At 44.7% G+C, this 25,575-nt stretch overlaps 1 protein-coding gene across 2 annotated transcripts in view; it reads right to left on the bottom strand.

Moving 5' to 3' along the window:
• Window positions 1–614: 614 nt before the first annotated feature.
• Window positions 615–25,575, bottom strand: part of ESYT2 (extended synaptotagmin 2) — a gene marked incomplete at its 5' end in the record, with an annotated part of 72,870 nt that continues 47,909 nt past the window's right edge. The window contains 15 exons of one of the 2 annotated variants that reach the window (XM_079710956.1): window positions 615–762; window positions 851–900; window positions 1,264–1,369; window positions 2,318–2,449; window positions 3,814–3,912; window positions 5,053–5,441; window positions 6,686–6,835; window positions 8,689–8,775; window positions 9,917–9,991; window positions 14,975–15,037; window positions 20,160–20,255; window positions 20,677–20,766; window positions 21,848–21,896; window positions 23,362–23,444; window positions 24,293–24,469. In XM_079710956.1, the coding sequence (XP_079567082.1) occupies window positions 717–762; window positions 851–900; window positions 1,264–1,369; window positions 2,318–2,449; window positions 3,814–3,912; window positions 5,053–5,441; window positions 6,686–6,835; window positions 8,689–8,775; window positions 9,917–9,991; window positions 14,975–15,037; window positions 20,160–20,255; window positions 20,677–20,766; window positions 21,848–21,896; window positions 23,362–23,444; window positions 24,293–24,469 (1,692 nt within the window). In that variant the 3' untranslated portion in view covers window positions 615–716. The remainder of the gene's footprint in view (window positions 763–850; window positions 901–1,263; window positions 1,370–2,317; window positions 2,450–3,813; window positions 3,913–5,052; window positions 5,442–6,685; window positions 6,836–8,688; window positions 8,776–9,916; window positions 9,992–14,974; window positions 15,038–20,159; window positions 20,256–20,676; window positions 20,767–21,847; window positions 21,897–23,361; window positions 23,445–24,292; window positions 24,470–25,575) is intronic. The other variant, XM_079710957.1, reaches the window with a different exon arrangement.

The raw sequence follows: 25,575 nt of genomic DNA on the forward strand, positions 1-25,575 counted from the left end.
TATGATTTATGAACCATGACAACTCTAATATTTTATATAACTCAGTTATATGACATTTTTCTTTATAAGCACTTCAACTGACTTCTCAATAATACATCTTTATATTTATGAAAGTGTAAATACTTCGAATACATTCTTTCATCATTCATAATGGGCAGAAATATACTAATATTTACTAATCTTTCAGCTTTTCTTTTTAAAAAGAAACACCACAAAATAGGTCACTGAGAGCTTTTTCCTGCAGAGGCAAAAACGGTTATTTGTCATAAGAATTTAATAAGTTTTAGAAGAAAAAAATATATATATTTCCTTGATCCATTTTCTTCTGAATTCAAACCAGCACGTAGAGGTTATAAAAAATAGTCTATTTACACAGCATAGTGCACCTCAGTGATATACAAAACAAAGCAATAAAAAAGCACAACCATATATCGGCTTCCTAGGAGAGACAACTGACATACACCTTTATGCACACGACAGTTGACCACTGTCCTAGGCACGCCGAAAAAACTGGTGAAATACTAGAGGAAATTAAACATACAAAACTTAATGCTAATAATGGCCAAATAACGCCTAAAACATCAATGTTTTATAAAACCACTAAGGGACAAGTAACCAAGTACATGAAATTATAAAAAGAGCATGGGTGCATCTGTGTGGGCTGCGTGTCGGCACGGGACTGGCAGATACAGCGGGGGCTCCTCGGCCAGCGCAGCCTACGTCACCACGTGGGGCCTCGTCCCATCCTCCGTGAGGTCGTACCTGAGACACAGGAAGACACGCGGTCACAGGGGAAGCACTCCTGAATGGACGCACGGGGCTCTGCGTCTGTCTGTTGGGGGACACTCACCACTGGGTCCAGCCTTTGGCGAGTTCTTCAGATGCCAGACCGACCAGGACCTGTGGTGAGAAAAGGCCTCCAACAGTGGGTTTCAGGCCTCTCACCATCGCTTCCGATCTTCTCTGGCAACACACTCTCCCTCATTTTCAGCCTCTCACTTTTCAACTTTTCTACCCTTATGATCCACCCATGACCTATATGGTCAATTATACCCAAGAGGCCCTTCCTGTATCCAACAGTCTTGACAGGAAGTTATGACAAAGTACCAGGGGGGATAATTCACATCGATACCGGCTCACAAACCACTCACAGCAGCTTAGCTGACGTGGATTATCCACGTACATAAATCTAGTCTAAAAAGAGTACTCTGGGTTAAGTGTTTAATTTTTACAAAGCGTAGGACTTTTTTTTTTCGAACTTACTTTGCCGAGAAGCCCTTTATCTTTGGACAGGAAGCCACCGCTGTTCTTCACGGCCACGTCCAAGGTTCTCCTCTGCACGTCCGGCAACGAGACACTGAAATCAAAGCTGAAGTGGAAAAAAGAGGATCATCCTTAAATTTCTCCATAATTTTGCTCTGTTTTACTGTAACTAAACACTGACATTGCTGCTGAGGAGACCATTCCAAATGTGATGCTCATTGTTTATTCTAAAACTCATCTCTCCTGCTACATGTTTGGACCTGGCCCTGCAGGAAGACTCCAAGTTTTTTTTTTTCCATTATTTTCCAAACGTAAGAGGAGACTGGAATCCTAAACATGCGAAAGGCTGACCCTGTGGCTCCCCCGTGTGGACACGACGCCTGACTCCCGGTGTAAAACATGGGCCGTGGTGTGTGACACACCGGGGAGCCCAGGCCAGTCCGCTCCCCCAAAGAGAGTGAGCTCCAAGCCTGCGAGTGAACAGAAGTAGGGTGTCCGAGAAGCAGCCTCACAGAGGAGGGGATCTGCAGGCATCTTCTGGTGGCTGAAACCGGATGCTGCAGGACAAAAGCCTCCAGAAGCGAAGCTGGCAAAGCAGAGGACAAGGTCGGAGGCCTTGTGGGGACGTGGGGACACGTGGACGTGGCCGGCCTTCCCGAGAGCGAGCAGCCTGAACCCCAGGTTTGCAGGAACTCTTAGAGGCTGCGGCTGAGCCACACACCCACACCAGGACTGGGTGCCTGCCCATCGGTTTCTCACCTCCGTGTAAATAAAGTCACTGGTGAGAAACCATGATTAAGCGACTAGTAACTAAGTTAATAGATATCAACACCAATCGACTTACTATTTCCCTGGTGGAGTGTGGCCTGAGGATTCACGATGTGATGCTCAAATGCCTGTGTATTTATTTATGTTAACAAGTTTACGACCGCTCTTGGGGAGGCGTTTCTCACTCCTGCTCTCACTGGTGTAAATGCCTCAGTCATTCCAAGGCACCACCAGGCCTTCCTTGAGTGGTGAACACAACTGTCTACCCCACTGAGTGGACGCGTACCTCTGATCAAACACGGGGTTCAGCGTTTTCTTTGACACGTGTGTTTTTCTCCTTCCTGACCTCCTCTTGTCTGGTAACAAATACAGGCGGACGTAGGGATCAGAGCCGTCTTCGGAGAAGGCAATGAGATTTCTTATAACACAGACCAGAGAATGCTCGGTGTTAGAATCTAGTAAAATGACAAGGAGCACCGCACTGGAACTTGCTACCTGGTTTTACTTGTATCCCGTAACTGCCTCGTTCCCACATGCACTTCGTTCAGCGGCTCTGCAGAGGTGGCCTCTGCCCCGTTTCCTGCGCCCAGGGTTTGGGGGATGTTCTGACCCACAGAGAATCACCTTTCCACACTGCTTCACTGTCCCCTCCCAGTGAGGGGACACGGTCAGCCTCGCGGGAGACCCCTCCCCGGCTCCTGCTCAGGCCACGGACCCCACCCTCTGCTCTTCGTCCACCCGAACGCTTCACAGACGCAGGCCCACCTCCTTCATGCAGCTTCACGCTGCTCTTGTCCTCAGACAACTGGGCCAAACATGCTAGTATTTAAGTACAGCCGACCCTTGAACCACATGGAGGTTAAGAGCTCCAACCCTCTGCATACGTGGTTCCGCATCCTTGGAGTCGACCAACTGCAAATCGTGTAGGGTGGTGGCATTTACTACTGAAAAGCTCCACGTGTAGGTGGAGCCATGCCGCTCAAACCCATGCTGTTCAAGGGTCAGCTGTCCCTGCAACCACTTCCAATTGTTCACTTGCTGATGGACCGAAAGCCCATGAGGGAGAGTCCTCTGAATCAGACTGCTGCTCCGGAATCTCGCATAGTAATTATTTCGGCAGCAGGAACATAGAAAGTGCTCAATAAATAGGTAGTGAAGTGAACTCGACATTTATATAATCATGTTTCTAAACGTTACTAATTTTACTTTCCTGTTTCCACACCTTTTTATAACATCCAAATATTTCTATCACATATTTACATCACAGCTACTAGTGAGACAATCAAGTCACATAAAGGAAAATAATCAGCTCCACACCATCAACGTTCATCAAATACAAACTGAAGCAACACCGTCAGATCACGTTACGTTTACTGAACTGGTACAAACGGTGCTGCCTGTGGGGAAAAGAGCTCGTCCACTCTTCCCAAACAACTACAGCTATTCCTGTCACTACCCCACAGACGTGACTGAATTCTCTGAATTGTTATAAATCTACTCCTGGAAAGTGAATCCCCAAAAGACACTTCAATAAAAGAAAACTATGCTTATTATAGTGTTGTAAACGTTCAACCATAGGGAATGTCTTATAAACTACAATATGGCAGTTTAAGGGAGTGTTACAAAGCAACCAAAACGGTTGGTAACAGAAAATGTTATGAAACAAGGTTAAGAACCTGAAAACCAGGACTACAGCATCTAATTGCAGCGCTGCCTACTTGCTCTCGTCTGTGAATGAAACAAACTGCTGTCCATGACGCGAGGGCTGAGAGCCCGGCTCACCTGCAGGAGTGCACGACCACCACCAGCTTGTTCCTCTGCGAGCTGTGCCGGACGGTCAGCTGGATCTGCCCCAGCGGGGACTGTCCCAGGGTCGTCCCACTGGGGAAACAAAGCCAAGAGTGAGAGCACTCCTCAGACAGCACAGAGGCTGTGAGCACGTTCATTCACTCAGACAAGAGGGAAGCAAAGTCCCCACGAACGTGAACCTAGTCTGAACTTTTGGGTATAAACGGACCAGCTGGATTCATATTTCATCCGAGGGTTCAACATAACCCAACTACTAAAATCCATGGCCCAAAGTGAAAACAAGACACAGGCGTCTCCTTACACACATCAACTCTTCAGTGTTTCTGAAGCTATGTCTACCCTAGAACTGCTCAAACCTGCGCTCCTTTCTCAGAGCCCCTCGCTGTGCCCCTCACGGGTCGTCTGATGAGGTCACACCCCCTCCCCTCCAGACCCATCTCAGGCTGAGGCACCAGCTCCAGGACAACCAATGATGGCTCTGACTCAGCTCCAAGATCTTCTGGGTTTCTCCCCAAATTTAGCTCCTGAGAAAAACTGGTTTCTTATTTAAAATTCTATTTCTTTCTAGAGCAAGGGAGAGACAGGGACTGCTTCCTTTCTCCCGAAATCGCAGCCACGAGCAGAGCTGCTCTGCGCATGGGTTACGGCCGCCTGCCCCGGCTGAGCCCCGGGCCACAGGCTCCACACCTCGGTCTCTGCTTCGTGCTCAGCACACCGCAGGGCAGCAAACAGGAGACCGCCCCAAAGGGCAACCCACTCCCCCTGCTGAGAGGAAAAGGCTCACATCGGAAGCTTAAGGTAACTGCGGACTTTGTCCTTATCTAAGGAAACCACGGACATGCCCATGACTCACGGGGCATAAGTGAGAAATCCACAAACATCCAGAGACAGACAAACCCGCTGGGTGGTGAAACGTGTGGGGGCCAAGCATAGAAGAGCAGGGCCTGTTCTCATGTGACAAACATGTCCAGCTTCCGCCAAGCCTTTCTGCGTCAGGTCAGCTTTAGACTCTGCCTTCCTGGTCTGAGGATCTCTCCACTGTTCTAAGCCAAATACTAGGCCCTGGAAAATGGCGGGTTTACTTTGAAAGCCAAAGGCTCGGTGAGCGAAAGGACCACACTGCCTGAAAGCTGTCTGGCTTAGGACCGCGTTCCCTCCCCGCAGCCGGCGGGTCAAGCGCCGATTCAGCAAAAGCAAGGGGCGTCTAGTTACTTCTCCAGCTGCCGCAGCCTCTGTCGCAGCTCCTGCGTGGCGACGGGCAGCGAGATGTCTGAGGCGATGCTTGGGGTGGGCTCCTTGACACAGATGTGGCTGGGGGAGCCGGTGCTGCCGGCCTGGAGGCTGGAGGAGCTTCTGCCCAGGTCCCGCGGCCCCTGCGGGCTGGCCTCTGCGGGCTGGGCTCTCTCTTCCACACCTGGCTTATTATCGCAGCCCCCGATGACCGGCGTGGATGGGGCTGTGCTGCTGTCACCAGTGCCTGGCGATGCAGACATCTGAGATCTGACAGATATTTTTCTCCCTTCCTTGGAAACAGAGGGTCGCTTTACTTGAGCTGAGTGCTGGTGGTCTGGAGACCTTTCTTGCTTTTCAAGGTGGAGTACCTAGAGGTGAAAACAGATACAAAATTAAAACGGGTGACACTGGTAACAGCCTCATACATGAACAGCTTTAGAGATACCCATTTGCAAACGTTTCTTTAAAGCTTGGCACAAAACATGAAAAACAATCTAGCCTCTCTGTTCAGCTATCCTACCATATTACAGAAAGTGTAGAAAAAGGCACATGCAGGTAACCGTCACAGCACCGCATAGTGCAAGCCTCACTTCTGTGCATCTCTCTCCAGCCTCCTCCTGGCCACTCTTCTGCACAGTGGTGACAGCTTGACAGTGGCAGAGCCCGAGCCACAAACCCCATCCTACACTGACCCCTATCCTACCGTCTCCACCAGCGACCGGGGAAGGGCGAGGCTGCCGGACCCCTAGGGTCGACATGGGAGCAACACCTCCCCACTTTGCTTCCTTTCACATTAGCTCTGAGTGTGCACATGTCCCCGAGCAGTCTACACCCTGCATTGGGGGTCATCCCGACGGCCTGAAGCTTCTTCCCGCTTTTACCAAGTAAAGCTGCAGCCAACACCCCCAGTTCTGTGTTATTACCAAGAGTCAGGTTTCCAGAGAAAGGGCTCTGTGATTTACAACTGAAGACGCTGAAGTCCCTTCTGGAACGGCTGTGACCGGGCACAAGGAGGCCATTTCCACCACACCTTCCACAGACTAAGTCTGTTTTACTTTTAAAAAAAGTTGGTTCTGCATTTTAATTTGCATTTTAAAAATTAGAGAGTCTTAGCATTTTCCCGTATGTTTGCCAGTTTTATTTTCAGCATTTCCTTAGGTACTTACAAATGAATCATCATCTATTTTGGACAATATTTTTCCTGTAATCTCTACCGTCTTGCAGAGTTTTTTTAAATTCTTTTTTTCTGAATGACCTTTGAAAATTTAACATTAGCAGAAAACTTTACTGATCCAGATAGCAATACCTTCTGGACAAAAGGATTAAAAAACAAACAAACAAAAAAGGCTGGTGGGATTCATGTGAAAGCCCAAGGAACAATTCCGGGCCTGCTCAAGCAACCTGGAAACACTGCTGCTGTTGGTGTCGGAGTCCAAGCCCTGGCCATCTCTCCCCGGAGCTACACAGCCAGTAGCAATGTGAAAACTCACACTCCCCGTAAAGCACCTTCCTGTCATCCCTGCCCTGCGTCCAGCACCGTGAGCACCGTGAGCACCATGAGCACTGCCCACCCAGGACCCTTCCCCCAGCCACACTCTGGAGACGGCAGTACCCTGAGGGCGAGCTTCATCTTCAGCGAGCTGTTGGGGCCTGAGTTACTGAGCTGGAACCGCTGGTTCAGGGTCATGTCCTCGCAGGTGAGCAGCTGGCTGAGAGGGATCCTCAGGTTCCCCAGGCAACACTGGTGCTGCTCATCTTTCACCTGCCAAACACGACAGAGCGCTCAACGCTGGGGATGGAGACAGAACACGCAGGAAGGCCCCAAACCCCGTCTTCGGCCACCTCCTTCTATGTCCTGTCACCATGCACAACGCAGTAGGAAACCCCCTCAGGGAGACTCAAAACATGGCAACAAGTAATGCTACAGTGTAGCCATGTCACAAGGCCTGTCATCTCCCAATCACATAGTCATAATGAGCACGAGAAAGAGAAAACCCCGTTCGAGGAATCCATTACAAGGACCCTGAGCTGAGAGGCAGCAGTCCACACAAATCTGAAGATTAGAAGGAAATGTCTTCAGTCCTGTGAAAACGGTGACAATACACATGCCTAGTGGTGTGCCAAGTTCTAGTGGTGACACTTGTTCATGGAGAAGACCCATTTCTAAGTTTCTTTTAAGACTTCTACTCAAAATGTACAATATCTGCTTTAACTGCATGACAATTTCTGGCTCCTGAATAATAACCTTCAGCTTTGCCTCTGCAACAGGAATCACTCCTGTTAGGTTGCTGCGATACAGGTAGTTTAACCAAAAGGAGTAAGAACTTTGGTGGTTTCATAGGCTCTACAGCAATGATCAAATAAGTTAACTACACATGAAAACCGAACAGCCTGATTGCTTATTGTTTAAACTGTAATCGCAAAAGCATTTTTTAATGAAATAACTAAGTTTACAGAACGTTAAAAATTATTTTTTTAAATCCAAGGTCCAGTTACTATAGATTATTTTAAGAGGAGTGCAAAAATTCTTTGTTTTGAAGGTTACCCGATCTTATTCTTTTTTTTTTTTTTTTTTTTTTTTTTTGTTGCTGTACGTGGGCCTCTCACTGTTGTGGCGTCTCCTGTTGCGGAGCACAGGCTCCGGACGCGCAGGCTCAGCGGCCATGGCTCACGGGCCCAGCCGCTCCGCGGCACGTGGGATCCTCCCAGACCGGGGCACGAACGCACGTCCCCTGCATCGGCAGGCGGACTCTCAACCACTGCGCCACCAGGGAAGCCCCTTATTCTTTTTTTAAAATTGAAGTACAGTTTATAATATTATATTAGTTTCAGGTATATAAAAGTGATTCATTAACTTTATAGACTGTACTCCATTTAAAGTTATTACAAAATAATGGCTCTAGTTCTCTGTGCTGCACAATATAACTTTATTGTTCACTTATGATGCAAAAATTCTTAAAATTTTAGCAAATTAAATTGAACACATAAAAAGGATACTACATCACAAGTGGGGTTATGCCCAAATAAAGATTTGTTTGCAAGGTTTTCTCATGTTAAATCTTAAAAACCAGTAAATGTTTGCAAGATTTAAGATTTAAAAGTCAACACTGCATTTCACCATATTTACAAACTTAAAAAGGAAAATCACGTGATCATCTTGTAGAAAAGTCTCTGACAATAGTCAACACCCATTCATGACAAAAACACTCAGCAAACCGGCAGGAGGAGTAGAAGGAAGTGAAACACAAAGGCTTTGCCCTTAGGATCTGGAAGGAGGCAAAGGTGTCCACTGACTCCGAGGCCGGGCTGGCAGCGAGGAAGGAACAGCAAGGGAAGCGTCATTATGAGCAGTACCCTGAGGTAGCCACACAGAAGCGACTAGAATAAGCACGTCCAGCAGGGCTGACAGTGGTGCCAACATGTGGACATCAACACCCACTGCACCTCTGGACGCCAGTAACAGTCAGTCAAAAGTTGAAAATTAAAAACTGACCACCCCCCACCCGACACTTAGGGCATGAACCCCTCTGGTGGGCCCACGATGGCGGTTCTCCCCGTGTTGACTGTGTGACGCAGAGATACAAACACAACCACGTAAACATGCAAATCACTGACCTCCACCTCGAGTTCCTGGCGCTTGGGATTGTGGACGAAGAAAGTGAAGTTTTCCTCCCACACAGGTTCATTGGTTTTATACCGAATCTGAAAGAAATATCCAAAATCAGCTCTGGGATAGTTTCTGTGGAAAAGCACTACCACACTGTGTTTATCGAGTATTGCACTTGGAAGCTAAGGATGACACCTATCCTCTGGGCTGTCCTATCACGAGTTAACTGTGGAAGGTCCAGAGTGTGTCAGCAGATGACCTGGAGCAGCTCCCAGCCCGGGTCCCAGCCCCCATGACAATGCGCCATCTGCACGTGTGGTCCTCAGTGCTGTACGTCAGGAAGTTTCTTAGATTAATGGTTAGCAGTTAAAAAAAGGGAGGAATTCCTGAAATGTTTCCTGAAAGTAGCACATATTACAGCAACAGCAATGCCCTCTCTCAATTTTTGAACAGAATCATATTTTTTGAATAAGTCCCCTACATACGAACCTTCAAGCTGTGAACTTTCAAAGACGCGAATGTGTAGCCGGCTCCAGAGAGGAACCAGAGCCTGTGCCATCCACGCCAGGCTGAGGGAGACTGCAGCCTCTGCCTTCTGGCTCCTACTGCTGACCATCCCTCCTGTCCCCCCTCCAGTCGGTAACGCTTCTCGCCTGTTCACGCGATGCCAGCCCCTGGATGCCAGCTGCTGGACTGTACTACTGTACTTTTCAAGGTACTGTACTGTAAGATTAAAAATGTTTTATTTTTTGTGTTTGTTTTTTATGTATTGTTTGTGTGCAGAGTATTATAAACCTATTACAGTACAGTACTATATAGACGATTGTGTTAGTTGGGTACCTAGGCTAACTCTGTGGGACTTAACGAACAAATTGGACTTACGAACTCACTCTCAGAAAGAAACTCATTCGTATGTAGGGGACTTACTGTGCACTGCTGGTTGTCTTTTAAACAAAATATTAATAGGACATTCAAAGGAAACTTAGAATTTGTCCCATGTCATCTACCCATGAAATCACGGAAAAGTATAATTAACATATTCATGTCACTTTTTAATGTTACTTTTAAATGAATATATTTGATACCAAATTAAGTAGCTGGTTATCAAACAACTGATTTGAGAAAAACAAAAGAAAGACTCATAAATCAATGGTCTTGATGCCTGCACCACCCCCAACTGGTGACAGTGACAGCACGGTCACAGGGAGCGCCCCAGTCAGACTGTCGGTGCCTTACCTTGCTCTCCTGGGCCTTGTGACCAACTGACATTTGGACAAGAGGATTTGGGTTGCTGTTTATTTTCTTCCCTGACTATCCAAAAACAAAAAACAGATAAAAATCAATAAACACATCTTGAAATGGGGATTACTAAAAACAGAATTATTGGCTTATATTAACAGTCATTTCTATTTACTTCTGATACTTCAGTTACAGGGAGTATCTAGGCACAATTTAACTGGAAAACAATTAATTGCTAACACACCCCAAAGCCATAATTGTATCTACATAAAATAAATCAAGAAAACTTGTATTTGCAAACAATTTTAAAACGTTAAGGTCTTTTATTTTTTAAAGCAAGCAACTTTGGAAAAATGGAATCTTCCGAAAATCTTTAATGTTAATTCCAGCTCTCAAAACTTATTTTACTAGGGTAACAAAATGAATAAAGTGCAACAAATGGAAACAGAAAAGCACAGGAAGGACAAATGTGAGAGTGTGTGATTCAGAACAGTCTTCTGGTTGAAATAGTAAAAATAATAAAGTGTCAGAGGCACATTTTTATGTTTTTAATTTAGTATCTTCTGTTCAAACATGTAGCTATCAGATTATCGAACCTTGCTTACCAGCTGCTAAGTAATTTTGACTGGAAGAATAAACATCAATCTAAATCGCATTTAAGCAGATACAAATGCAATGAGAAAAATTCAGGAATAAGAAAAAATGGTAAGAAGCATACTTTAGCACAGACAGCTGATAGAAGAATACATAGTAAAATGCAACATATATGGGACATGAGGTTTATTTATAACTTAGCCCCACAGAAGATGCTGTTAAATATTTGTGTTAGTGGAAATTAATTAGAAGGTCACAAAATGTTTTTAAGTTAAATAATTTTAGAGTCAATCCTCAACACTGCAACAATGACAGAGGCGTCAAATTCATGATTATTGGAATAAAATATTACTAGCCCAAACCTACTGCGATAATCTAGTTTCTGGTTCATCTTTTTGATGTGAATGAATTCTGCAAAATGAAATAAACACTGTTAAAAAAAATCCAAGGCTACAGACTGCCGTGGGAGAATACTAACTTCCCCCCTAAATCCACTTCTCCTTCTTCCCTTAACACGAGAGTCCCAGAGTCATAGCTGAGCACAAATCCTCTGTGACACAGAGTCTATTTCCGAATCTCCCTTGTAGTCAGGTGTGGCCCTGTAACAGTCTGGGGAGGTCTGGCCTTTGCTGTGCCCCCCTTCTGGCTGGAGGCATTGAGCACCGCAAAGCCACAGGCCAGAATTCTGTGACATTCAAGGGAAATAAACTTCTGTCTTTACTTAAGCTACTGCTACTCATGAGTCTTTGATACAGAAGCTGAGTTTAACTAATACACTTACTTAATCTCTGAAAAAGTAGCCATTCATTCACAGAGGTTTACTGTAGCTCATCAGTTTCAATATACCCCCCACCTTTAAACTTTCTAACATCACTGAAAACAAAATGAAACTTACAATTGATGACTTTAAGTGCCTGTTTGAGGGCAGATTATAGTAGAGTGGTAGTTATCACTGCCTTCTTCAATTTATTTTGCTTATATTTTCCTTTTGTGTGTGCATGTGACATGATAAAAATCTGTTTATCTTAAGTCTAAAAATTCTTTCAGTAAGTATAAAATAAACACTATCAAACCTTAACTAGCACCTTACTTTCTTTCTTAGCAGTTTATAAAATAATGGTGTACAGTCGTCCCTCAGCATCTGTGGGAGGTTGGTTCCAAGACCCCACAGGATACCAAAATCCGAGGATGCTCAAATCCCATCTATAAAATGACCTGGTGTTATCCTCCATATAATTTAAGTCATCTCCAGATTACATATAATACCTAATAAAGTGTAAATGTTATGTAAATAGTTGTAAACACAATGTAATGCTGCTATTTGGAACTTTCTGTAGATTTTTTCAGGATATTTTCGATCCTCGGTTGGTTGAACCCATGGATGCAAAACCTGCATCCTAAAATGGATGATGTTTTGGATTCTATGAAATAAGGTTAAATCAGTGACTAAGTTTTCTATCAGGACGCACTATTCAAAATGCATCAGCACAAGTAAGACACACAAGGTATAATGAAAATATAAGCGTTTAAGTCAGACTGCGTTGAATTTAAATCTTAGCTTTTTACCACTTGATTACTGAGATCTACGTATTTATTTGAACCTCAGTTTTCATATCTATAAAATGGGCATAATACCATTTCCAGAACTCAGCTGTTAGGCTTAAATAATATAATAGCAATTTAAAATATACATATTATGTTCGCTACACTGGGCACTTTTACATGCATGTACTTAGTTAATGTACTCAACACTCCCATACAGAAGAGAATATCACTACCACTCTGAGTAACAAACCAGGGAGAACTCAGCAGCCTGCTGCAGGTCCCACTGACGAGCAGTTGTGCTGGGATTCAAGCCCAGACAGTCTAGCCTAACTGGAGAGCCTTCATTCTAACCATCACGCTCTGTGGGTCAATTATCTTCAGTTATCAAAGAAATGGTGAGTGAAGGTTATGGATATGATTCCTCCCAGTGTTTTGGTGAGGATCAGGTATTTCTTTCCGACCCTCCTTATCCCACCCATCTAGGTCGTCACAAAGCACCGAGCTGATCTCCCTGTGCTACGAAGCTGCTTCCTTCCCATTAGCCATCTATTTTACATTTGGTAGTGTATATATGTCCATGCCACTCTCTCACTTTGTCCCAGCTTACCCTTCCCCCTCCCCGTGTCCTCAGGTCCATTCTCTACAGCTGCATCTTTATTCCTGTCCTGCCCCTAGGTTCTTCAGAGCCTTTTTTTGTTTGTTTTTTAGATTCCATATATATGTGTTAGCATACAGTATTTATTTTTCTCTTTCTGACTTACTTCACTCTGTATGACAGTCTCTAGGTCCATCCACCTCACTACAAACAACTCAATTTTGTTTCTTTTTATGGCTGAGTAATATTCCATTGTATATATGTGCCACATCTTCTTTATCCATTCATCTGTCAATGGACACTTGGGTTGCTTCCATGTCCTGGCTACTGTAAATAGAGTTGCAATGAACATTGTGGTACATGACTCTTTTTGAATTATGGTTTTCTCAGGGTATATGCCCAGTAGTGGGATTGCTGGGTCCTATGATAGTTCTATTTTTAGTTTTTTAAGGAACCTCCATACTGTTCTCCAGAGTGGTTGTATCAATTTACATTCCCACCAACAGTGCAAGAGGGTTCCCTTTTCTCCACACCCTCTCCAGCATTTCTTGCTTGTAGATTTTTTTTTTTTTTTTTTCTTTACGCGGGCCCCTCACTGTTGTGGCCTCTCCCGTTGCGGAGCACAGGCTCCGGACGCACAGGGTCAGCGGCCATGGCTCACGGGCCCAGACGCTCCGCGGCATGTGGGATCTTCCCGGATCGGGGCACGAACCCGTGTCCCCTGCATCGGCAGGCAGACTCTCAACCACTGAGCCACCAGGGAAGCCCGCTTGTAGATTTTTTGATGATGGCCATTCTGACTGGTGTGAGGTGATACCTCATTGTAGTTGTGATTTGCATTTCTCTAATGATTAGTGATGTTGAGCATCCTTTCATGTGTTTGTTGGCAATCTGTATATCTTCTTTGGAGAAATGTCTATTTAGGTCTTTTGCCCATTTTTGGATTGAGCTGTTTGTTTTTTTGATATTGAGCTGCTTGTATATTTTGCAGATTAATCCTGTGTCAGCTGCTTCATTTGCAAATATTTTCTCCCATTCTGAGGGTTGTCTTTTCGTCTTGTTTATGGTTTCCTTTGCTATGCAAAAGTTTTGAAGTTTCATTAGGTCCCATTTGTTTTTGTTTTTATTTCCATTTCTCTAGGAGGGGGGTCAAAAAGGATCTTGCTGTGATTTATGTCATAGAGTGTTCTGCCTATGTTTTCCTCTAAGAGTTTTTTAGTGTCTGGCCTTACATTTAGGTCTTTAACCCATTTTGAGTTTATTTTTGTGTATGGTGTTAGGGAGTGCTCTAATTTCATTCTTTTACATGCAGCTGTCCAGGTTTCCCAGCACCACTTATTGAAGAGGCTGTCTTTTCTCCACTGTATATTCTTCCCTCCTTTATCAAAAATAAGGTGACCACATGTGCGTGGGTTTATCTCTGGGCTTTCTATCCAAACAGGTGTTTCGACTACTCTGCTAACTAACTAGTCCTCCAAAGGAGTAGACCACCTCACCTCCTCAGTGTGGGGTGGGGTTAAGGGCTTACTAAATACTGCATCAAAACAGAATGCTAGTCTTCCTCACTTTTGAAATTTAACTTATTCTTCTGGATGAAACTGATTAAAAGCCATTCCTGATTCCTTTGGATAGTTTCTTAAAGCAACTACATTTAACCCCTCATCCCCCAAAATATTTAAGTCTAAAATGCTCAAAGAAATTAGAAAAAAATAATAAAACATTTGTAAGTCATAGAAAACCTTTAACAATTTAGCCAGAAAATACATGCTCATGTCGTTTTCGGGAGTGGAGCTTAGTTTTCAATATACCTCATTTAATGAGATTTAAAGCTTCTTAAAAGATCTGTCATCCAAACTAGCAGCACCAAAAGCCACGACGAGGTCACTGACTCAGAGACAGCCCTGACTCAGCATATTGGAAGAGGTGATTTTTTAATGGAAAGTCACAGTGCATCAGGCATATGTTTTAATCATAATCTAAAAACTGGTTAAGATTTTAAACAGAACTTCTATTTCACCATTTTCACAAATACAAATCCAATTAAAGTACAGATGACTTAAAACCACCTTAGATACTGCTGCCTAAGGCCAACAGGACAAAAGCCTAATTTACCATATTGGTATTTTGTAAAATTTATCATCAAAATCGACTTAAATTCTTCTAACTACTAATTCTTTGACAACAAAAGTAGGCTCTCCACAACTAAACAAGTAATTACTTTATTACTTTGGGAAGAATTTGTCAATAAACCGATAAAGGTTAGAGCATCATCTCTTTCAATATGTTTTAATTAACTTTTGAAGGGAAAACTATTAGTTTACCTTTAAAGCTTTCTGAATTGCAGCCTTCTTCAAGACATCAGGGTTAAATTCTAATGGGTTACTCTTTCAAGTCAGAAGAAAATGAATACACCAAGGGTTAATAAAACATGCAATGAGGAGTTTATGTTAAGGTTAATGACATGAAAATTTACGAAAACAACAACAACAAAAAATCTTTAAACAAAAACCACCAAGAATTACACAAAGAACCAGTATAAATCATTTGTAAAAGTATTCTTTATGCCCAAGATTTTATCTTAGACTAAACCTTTATAAATATCAAAACATATTTCCTTACCCTCTATGATTACTGTTCTTTTACTCCCCCACCCCTCGTCTTTGGGACTTGAAAAATCTAAGAGTGAAACTTGAGGAAAGGGTTCTATTTACTGTCCTTTGCTTGAACAAACCCCTAAAATATCAACCATAATTAACCTAAAGGTTTTATCTGAAGTACAAATGAATGGGCCACAGATGCCCCAACTGCTCTCAAACCAAATCATATCCTCTAACACCAAACCCTACTTTTCCTCCTTCTCAACTTTACCTTCTAGTGGAAAACCACAGCAGAGATGGGACCTGATCTATTTCGTCCCCCATTCTTTTCCAAGCACAAAATGCAGAGGCTGATTAGATCACCTCAAAAGTTCCTCCTTGCTTTAAAGTTCTACTATTACAGGTTTTATGTCCTACTTTTATTGATTTTTAAAAACTCATTACTTTCTTGCCCTCAAAAGGGCAAGACTGAGCTGTTTTGCAAGATCCTTTGAGGATTAACATTTAAGATGAAAAACTTGATCACTTTATCAAGTGATCACTTGATCACTTTAGTTGTAATTAACTTCAAATTGAATTCTATTCTTTATGAAGCAGCCTGAAACACCAGCCCCAGCAGATGCCCCTGGAGGGTGGGGCCGGGCCGGGCTGGGAACTGCTGCCCTGAGCTGTGAGGACCGACAATCTGCGGGCATCAAGGAACCTCTCCTGTAGCTAACTTTGCAAGGATGTGACCTGTACTGTGCACATGTTATTCAAAGTGCATCAAGTGAAGTGAAACAAAGAGAGAAGCCATGGTGGGTGTTAGGGGTGCAAGAGGAGCCTGTGAGCTTGGGCGTGGGAAGCCGCACCGGCCTGGGGTGAGACAGATCAGGCTGCTCAGGTGTGCTCGGTGAGGGCCCAGTGTGGGGCCTCCAGACATCACTGCACCATCCACTCTGGGGCTGCTCACCGTAAGCGGAGGCAGTAACAGTAACATGCACTTTTTTAAACTGAGAGCTAAAATCACTTTCACAGAGCACCTAGAAGCATCACACCCAAGGGTCTCCATGTTATACAGCCAACGTTTTTATGTATAAAGTGGACATTAGTGCAAATACCACTCCCCTCAGATAAACTCCATATACAGCACTATGAACTTACAAACTTAATGAAGTGATAACAAATTCACTTTATACAATGATGGACCAGACAGGAGGGTGGAAAATGTGGGCTCTGGGTCACACAGCTGTGCTCAGATCCTGGCTCTGTGGCTTCCTAGTGGCGACCCTGGGTCTCTAATCTCGGCGCCTCATCTGAGAAAGGATCCTGCCAGCCTGAGACTCAATGAGCTGTGCATGCAGAGCCCTTGGAAAGTACTTGGGAAATGCATGTGGTCATGGAGGCCTCAGGGTCTGAAGCTGGCCTCCGGGGGTCAGAAATCACCCTCTTGTTCCTCTGGCCAAGAGGAGGAGGCCCGAGTGCTAAGGCCACAGGATAAAGAGGCCGTTCCCAGCTTGGGAGAAAGTCCGGCTGTGCTGAGGCTTCCAGACGGGACCACTGGTGGAAATGCACTGGTGAGGCTGAACATGAAGAGAGTTTTGAGCAGCAGAAGGTAAGAGAGTGACGGGCTGGCAGCAGCCCAAAACCTCTACTGGAAATAGCAACAGGCTCAGCCTTTAGGGACAAGTGACAACTGATCTCACTTCACACTGACAATCAAAGGGGAGAAAAGTGGTCAATCTATTTGAATTTATTTTGTAGGACATTTTGTTGATTCCTATACCTGAATCATCAAGCAGGGCATGTGGTTTTGGTAATGTGGGAGGAAAGCTAGTTTGGATAACCCAGCCACGTCTTAAATATTACAAAGCAATTTTAAAAATCCTGACACAAGTTCAGAAATATTTCCTTTAAAAGAAGCAGTTACAGAAAACAGTAACTCATGCAGCTGAGCAAGACTATCATTTACAGCAGCTTACAACACAGATTTCCACTAGGAAACACCTGGAAGTGACAGAAAACAGCTGCTGATATGCATGACTGCCCTCATTCTGACCTCCCAGCAGGTGGGCAGGGGATGTGAGGAGACGCAACAGCAGCTCACCCACTCTTCAGGGGCTTGACTGTCCTCATCTATAAAATGGGCCAAAAATTCCTATTCTTTCAGTTTTGCTCTCCCCCTTCTTTTTTATTCTTTAAATAAGAATAAACTGAGAATGCATGTGGAAATAGAAATAACAAATTAAAATGAAACAAATGAACTTTAAGAATCTCACTAGTTATTGAATTAAATCAATAATTAGTTTCTAGACTAATGACTAAGCCATCGGTGGCTTTCTCTGACCCCAAAGCAAGTGAAAATAACTGCTAAAAGGACCAAGAAGAGTGCCAGGAATCAAGGCACCAGAGCAAGGCCTCAGGGAAATGTATGAGATGAAAATCAGCTTCCCAGATAAAGGTAGAAATAAATGCTCAATTATCCACCCCAGGAAATTCTTTAAGTTCCTTAAAAGAAGTGAATCATAAACTCAACATGTTTTTTCACCCTAGGAGCTCTGGTTAAATGGGGAGGGAGAAAGCACGTTTTCAGGGCAGCAGTGAGTTTCTGTCTTCACTGACTGTCCCCAAGGCCACAGGGGACTTCATGGAAAGCCAAGCTCTGACACTTCTGTGTTTGGTCAGGAGGAGAAAGTAGATTTAAGCAAGTTTTCTGAAAGCTTGCAAAGAAATATTTACGTCTCACATTGAGATGAACCATAAGAAAATCCATTTTAATCATTATGGCTTCACTACTTTTTCCTCAGATGATTTTTTTTTTTTTTAAGGGCCAGGAGCAGCGTCAGAGCCCAAGGCTCCTCCATGGCTCATGGGGTTTGTCCACCTCGGTATCAGATGCAGTCACCAACATTAGTTACAGCAGTGTTACGTTTCACAAAACAAGCACGAAAGAAACATGCCCAGTAACCGAAATCATGCAAGACACTGGAAAAGCATGCACGTCATTCCACCACTGAGCAGATGGCATTAAAGTTCCAGTCCACATTCTAGCAGTCTCCACCGAACAGAAGGAAGGAGGAACACCGAGAACTCACAAATAGCGCTCTACAGACTGAGGTAGTAGTTTCACAAAACACTAGTCCCGACGCTCGCCTCTCCTTTAAGTAGCCACACCCAAAGTTTCCCTCGTAGATACTCTTGGGAAAATGGAAATGGGAGAAGAAAGCAAAGAATGGTGGATTGTGGTCAATGAAGGCACAAGAGCACTAATAACCAGGATGCAACAGGCAGAGTCAAAGAATCACGCAGAAACGCAGGAGACGGCACGCACTCCCGTGGAAACAGGCCCAACCGGGCAGCGGTTTTGTAAAGATCCTTTGCCTTTGACGGCCAGAGCATACCTTCATGCACAAAGTGCCCTTTTAACAGAAGGTTAGAACAATCACTTTTCTTTCTGTCTTTTGCTTACATGACGTTATTCAATTTTAATTTAATGTGACAAAACACACAGTTCTAAAGAGAGGCCAATTCCCCACTACTTTGCTCTATATCCTAAAATACATAACAAATTCACTTCCATCAGGCATTATGAAAGACTTTAAAACATTATTGTGGTTAAAAGCAAAAAGTTCTACCGTACAAGTAATTCTGCAGAAAGGTTAAACCTTCACTGAAAGAAAGAGTACAATTATATACATTTACACACACAATTGTTACATCTTCCCAATATGAAAAAAATACATGATCAGATTTTAATCGTTAAAAACTTTAAATAAAACATAGAGATGCCCAAAATACACTGACTTTGCTTGTGAGCAAAGCCCAAGTAATGCACAATTTTAAACCCTTGAGAGGTGCTAAACAGAATCAGTGTGTGCATTTCACGAGGTAAAGAAACAGCATGGTGTGATCACAGTGAGGTGAGATGCCCAGACGTCCACCCGCACCAAGGACACACCCTGGGGGACTGTCTACAGGTGCACTTGGGTGACCTGGAACCAGTATCATTTCAGGAGGAAACACCCTTCATCTGGAGGTAGTTGTCTTTCCTTCAACAAAACTGGCCTCCAACAGTGAAATGGAAAAAGAAAGGCCATCTACTGAACAAGTGAATGGGCACTCAAAACACATTATCGGGGCTTCCCTGGTGGCGCAGTGGTTGAGAGTTCACCTGCTGATGCAGGGGACATGGGTTTGTGCCCCAGTCCGGGAAGATCCCACATGCCGCGGAGCGGCTGGGCCCGTGAGCCATGGCCGCTGAGCCTGCGCGTCTGGAGCCTGTGCTCCGCAGTGGGAGAGGCCACAACAGTGAGAGGCCCGCGTACCGCAAAAACAAAAACAAAAACAAAAACATTATCAAAACGATAAACACTGATCACGAGCACACTACCCTCAGTGTGGAGGCAAGCATTGCACCAGGGCTTGATCGACCCTTCTCCACGCTTCTAGTCGTTATCTATAAAAACTGTTCTCTACAGTTTTTCTAAGAGCAAAAAGACTCTGACGCCCATAGGAGGAGCACTGCTCTGGGCTAGAAGCCGTGTGTGCAGGGGATCACCCGATGCTGCCCCATCACCCTGCTGTGCTACTTCCAGGATGATGCCAAAGGGATATAATTTCATCTTTAGGCACTAAATTTTAATAACTAGTGATTCTCTACAGAAAATCTTCTTCTCTAACTAGTACTGGAGATTTCTTCTTAAAACATGTAAGATAATTCTGACCATCCTGGATAAACCAATAAGATGTAAACATAAAATTACACTCATGGAGGAAATGCACACGTATCCCTCTCCACTGCTGCTCTCTCGGACTGGAGTGAAGTGAAAACACAGCAACAAGAATGGGGACACGGCGTGGGCACGGCTGAACACAGCAGGGTCCACCACCAGGAAACGAGCACCCAGCGGGCTCTCGCGGAGGCACCTACCGGGAGGTTCCTGGCTGAGTCCAAGTACAAGATGAGCAGCGAGGAGGACAGCCCGTCATTGGCTTGATCTTTGTCAGCTCTGATGTCTGTCAGCACCTACAAGGAAAGGAAGAAGCTTCAGCAGGTGGGTTTCCAAAGTTCCTGACTATTTCTTCCTGATTATGTCTATAATCCTCAAGAAAATAAGAAAAGTGGAGAAATAAGCATCTGATATATGCAATACAGAGAGAATGAACATAAGATTCTATTCAGGTCAATCAAACAAAGCACTCAGGTGACCTGTGGCTCTTCAAATCCCTATACAATAATCAAGCACAAAATTTAAAGATCTCATAAAACAGGTGAGAATGACCTGTAAAATTCCATTATCTCTAATTTATCCCTGATGCTACTGTAGTGATTTACAGCACAGGAGTCAAAATTATTGCTGTATTTTTTTAAGTGAGTAGCAGCACAGTTTAAAGGTACTAATCTCAGCAATCAGGAGTGCAGGCTGTCATGGGACCCCATCCAGCACCTTCTCGAGGTTTGAAGCGTCTGGCATGAGCGTGAGCCACTCCAGTTTCAAGTGCAGCTTTCCTCTGAGGACCTCGTCCAGGGTGAACCACTGCAGAGAAAGCAAGACAGTTCAGCCAAAGTCCTCCTGGATCAGACATGCAAACTGAACAGTCTCCACAAACACAGAAGGCCTGAGTCCTGTCACCTTTAGCTCCAGGCCTGAGAACCAGCTGCTGGCCCCAGACACTGACAGCAGTGGCCGCTTTGCGTGTGTTAACTCACTGAGTCCCAATTCCACCCCCGATTCACACGCAAGGACTCAAATGTCCTCTTATACCACCCAACACTGTCAGGCTTTTACGTATGGACTTCCATAGAATTTATGGGCCAAGAGAGAATATAACATCGATCCCAGGTCTGAATTTCAATATCAGACACATTAACAGGTCTGTTTTTCCTCATCACTATATACTAATAATTAGTATACACTTGTTTCAGCTTAAAAGCCACAAAGCAATTAATCGAGGATGGTCCCCAAACACTCAGTATTAAGAAGAGACTGCCCCGAGTGCAGGGCTTTGTCTGCTCTGCCCGTCACTGCACACAGCACCTGGCACACAACAACATGATAAACTGCAGATACCTGTTGAGTGTGTGCTGACGTGCATGGGAGGGGAAACATGTTACTTTGAAAGCAGATCTCAGCAGTGATTTGGTTAATTATGCTTTACTTATCCAAATCTTACCCATCTTTTAGAAGCCACCACAAACTTCCTTTTTTATCCTTTTTATTCTGATAGCAATATCTTGCTTGAAGTACGTCTGCTGCTGTCAATTCACACTGTATTTGTGGGTATCTTTCATGGGACAATTTCTCATCAACTGCACTGTGCCAGCTCTGCTGTGAACTCCAACTATCTTTAAAATGCCTGTTATTGGGGAGTTTCTCCCAGATTCTGCCCTGACTCCGAAGGAGAGCGTGCCTGCCTGAAACAAAGTTGGTGTGTGTTTGGATCCTCAGGAATTTCGAGTGTCTGGTAGGTGCTGACTTCTTTTCACTTTGCTGTTACTAGAAGGCCTAGTCCTCAACGTCTGTGAGCGGATGTTAAGTTCTCAGACCGTCAGGTGGCGGTGGCAGCAGGTGCTCTGTCAACACTCACGAAATAGAACAATACTCAAAGGAAACTTACTTCATCTAAAAGGCGCTCCTTTTCAACTTCAATAAGATCAATCATAAGACTATAGAAATAACAATACAACAACTTTAGAACATAGAAACACACTTCTTACAACTGAAATAACCTTAAGCGTTAGTCTATGAAAAGGTACTCCAGAAATGCAACAAAATGCTAGTGTATCAAGAAGCAGACTTCTTCCAAAAGCTTCCCCAAGCTTCCATCACGAGAGTGAAGCGAGGTAGGGAAGAGCGGGGAGGTGGGAACCCTAACAGCGAGGCACAGCTGCGGTCAGAGCTGGGAGGGCTGGTCTTCCCCGCACGGAGCTGCTCACACGCACCCCAAACGTGCAGGCACATCCCGCCCTGGGCCTGGCGTGCTCTCCGACCTGCCGCCCATCACTCCGGCTCGGCCACCTGTGCATTCAGTTAGGCCTTGACCGCCTCCCCAGACTCGCTCCTCAGCTCTGACCAACATCTCTGTGGCTGCAGAGGCCTCTGCCTCGTGCTCGGCATGTCCCTGACAGCCCGCTCCATTTCCCCCAATAATCCTGCACTGCTGGGAGCATGCAGCCGGCCCCCCGAGCCAGAGATGACCAGGACGGGACGGTGACACCCCCTTCTTCTGCAGCCACCCCTCCTCTCTGCCCCCGAGCTCTACCCCAGGTCAGACCTGACATCTCTCTCCTGATCTATCCCAACAGCTTCCTGAAGGAGGCTGGCCGGCGCCAGTCCCCAGTCTCAATCCCTGATAACCTAACCTAACAGTGGCTTTACTGGAATGCAAGTCTGATCTGTTCGCTGCCTTGTTTGAAATCTTTTGGTTGCTCCTCATTAAACTGTCTCATGAATGAATTCTGAGGTCACAACCTAACACACAGGCCATTCTTGATGAAGCCAGACCTGTCCAATGTCATCTATCCTTATACCTTTTTTGCCACAAGAAATTCAGTTAAATAATAAAGATTAGGCTAAAGTGTGTTTTTTGATATATTTTTCAGCTGTACAGGTTATTCAGTTTAAGCAAACAAGTCAATATTTGCTTTTCCAGTATATAAGCACAATATAAATTATTATCTACTTACTCCCCGCCCCCATAACCCAATAACAAATCAAAAGTTAAAAAACCTGTTTCTATAACCTAGAGCACACCTGCCTGCGTGGTGTCAAGGCTGGAGAGCTGGGCTGGACTTGGGGCCACGCGTGGCTGCTGAGCACTTAAAATGGGGCAGCACAACTAAGAAAGTGAATTTTAAATTTTGTTTAACTTTAATCAATTTAACTTAAATAGCAACATGTGGCTGCTATGATGGACACAGATCTAGCAGCTTTCCTTTTCTTACTTAAATGTGAATGTTTTAGGAACAAAACGTGTTTTAAGAAATCTAAGGTGAAGCAACGCTACATCTAAGAGCCATTTTAAAATACACATAATATGTACATAATCCTGCTTTTGAAGTTATATTACACGTTTAACAGTGATTATCAAAGAAAAAGAGTCTACGCTCTCCTCAGTCACGAAGGATTTACCTTCCGAGGAAGTCGTCCTTGTCTGGGTCTTCGTCAAAGAGCTCGATCTCTAATTCCTGTCCGGGATGTTCATAGACCAGAGCCTGAAAGGTAGCAAGCTCACAGTTATCTCACATTCACTAGTATCGTGTCTACTGAGTACGTGACTGCAGTCAGTGGCAGCAGCTGCACAGCACTGAGGTCCCCACTGCCGGACCCGACACACTTCTGGATGGCAGGGTCCCTGTGAAATATCCGCACACACGGCCATGGGCCACTGCGCTTGTCCCCAGTTACCGGGGGCCACAAGCTTGGATGTCTCTCCACTCCGGCAGCGGCCCCGGTCAGTGCTGGCTGCAGGGTGGCCGCAAGTGCCCCACTCACCACCACTCCAAGATTGAGAGATTTGGCAACAGACCAGGCTGGGAGGACGGGAAGCTGATGGGGTATAAACTGCACCACTTCTCAGTTCTTTCCAAACCGCATACCTTGTGATGCAGCAATTCCACTCCGAGGAGCGTAATCTGGGGAAAACTTGGCCAAATGCAGAAAACCCACGACACTCATACAGCACTGGTTACAATGAACCCAAAAGCCCAGATCTCTCTGAGTAAAAACATGATGGTACCTACTCAAGTGAACGGCTATATTTATTGACATGTAGAGATGTCCAGATGTATTAAATGAAAATTTACAAAACAGTAAATAATCAACCTCATTTTGGAATACGTTTATGTGTATTAACGGCTCATTATTTACCGTGATAGCTTGATGCGATTAAGGTTTAAAATTTTGTGTGAGGTAGGGATACAAGGTACAATAGTTTTAAAAACGGAAAATGAAAGCAAAGAGAATTGAGATTACCCTGAACTAAGTAAGCACACCACGACCCCGCAGCAGGAGTGGAACAGGAATGTGGAGGCGGGGACGGCAGCAGCACCCACTCCCTCACCTCGTACACCTCATTCCACTTTGGACTGAGGTTCTCCTTGATGACCTTGCTTTGGAAGATTTGGTTGCCAACTCGAATCACTCCATAGGGGTCTGATTTCCCCTTGACAAGTCCCTTAAGGTAAGTGTCTTTTCCCTGAAGATCCTGAGCTTCAATGAAGTGTATCCTCAGGACACCCTGGAAAGAAGGAAGACAGAGCAGACTGCTCACTGGCTCACCCAACAGACACGGAGCGAAGCCTGTGCACAGGGACCAAGCAGCTCCTCCTCCCTGAGCAAAAAAGGCAAACACATGATGCTCAGGAGCAGCGTGACGGGGTCCCAGGGGTCTGACCGGAGCCAGAGACAGGAGGGGCTGGCGTGAGCCACCATCTCTTGCAGACTTCTCTGGGATGGGGGGTCCCAGAGCGGCACTGTGTCCCAGGGACCCCAGGAGCCCAACCTGGGCAGTGCAGGATGGCAGGAGGTCAGATGGCACAGGGCCTCACGGGTCACCAAACAGTCCTGTGCTTTGGTAGTTGTAACATTAGTGGTAACTGCAGTGATAACTGGTGACAACTGGTACTACAGGATGCACGAGGCTGTTCCCAAGTCCTTGATACGCAAGTACTTTCCAATTACCTCACTGAATGTTTACAACGACCCTGTGGAATACCGTCATTAACCCTATTTCACGGATAGTAGGAGACTGAAAATCCTAGATGCATACGATTCACAGACTTAACACAGTTATCTCTTCCAGAAATGTTGCTTAATTGATAAAATTAAAAACCTCCACTCATATTTCTTTCAAGGCAAACACAACCTGTAAAGTTACCTTTTGGAGGGTAGCATTCTACACCACAAAACACTTTTTAAAAAATTACCAGGTAATATTTCTGAACCAATCAGCACAGAAAGATAGACATTTTTACAGATAAATACGCTTTTAAAACCGTAACAAAACAAAACCCCCGGCTTATATTTTCACAGGTCTAAAGCTTAGATAATGTGGCAACAAACATATCTGAGCAGCAGGGAGGCTGGATCCGGGCAGGCTTAGATGGTCACCTGTACTCAGAGAGTACAAAGCCTAATGGCCTAGGAGCATGGGGATTTCTATATGGAAAGGCAGGCCTGCGTTTCCAGAGATGAGAATCCTAAGTTAAAGAAAAAAGACATCCCTGTCTCATACGTGGTGTCCCATCACATCTGCTGAATGCCAACAATATAACTAATTCGGGCATGAATGACTGGGGTGTTGTTACTTGAAAAATTACAGGAATGTTCATGCACATTTGTTGG

The sequence above is a fragment of the Hyperoodon ampullatus genome (assembly GCF_949752795.1).
Source record: "Hyperoodon ampullatus genome assembly, chromosome: 9".
Classification (NCBI taxonomy): domain Eukaryota; kingdom Metazoa; phylum Chordata; class Mammalia; order Artiodactyla; family Ziphiidae; genus Hyperoodon; species Hyperoodon ampullatus.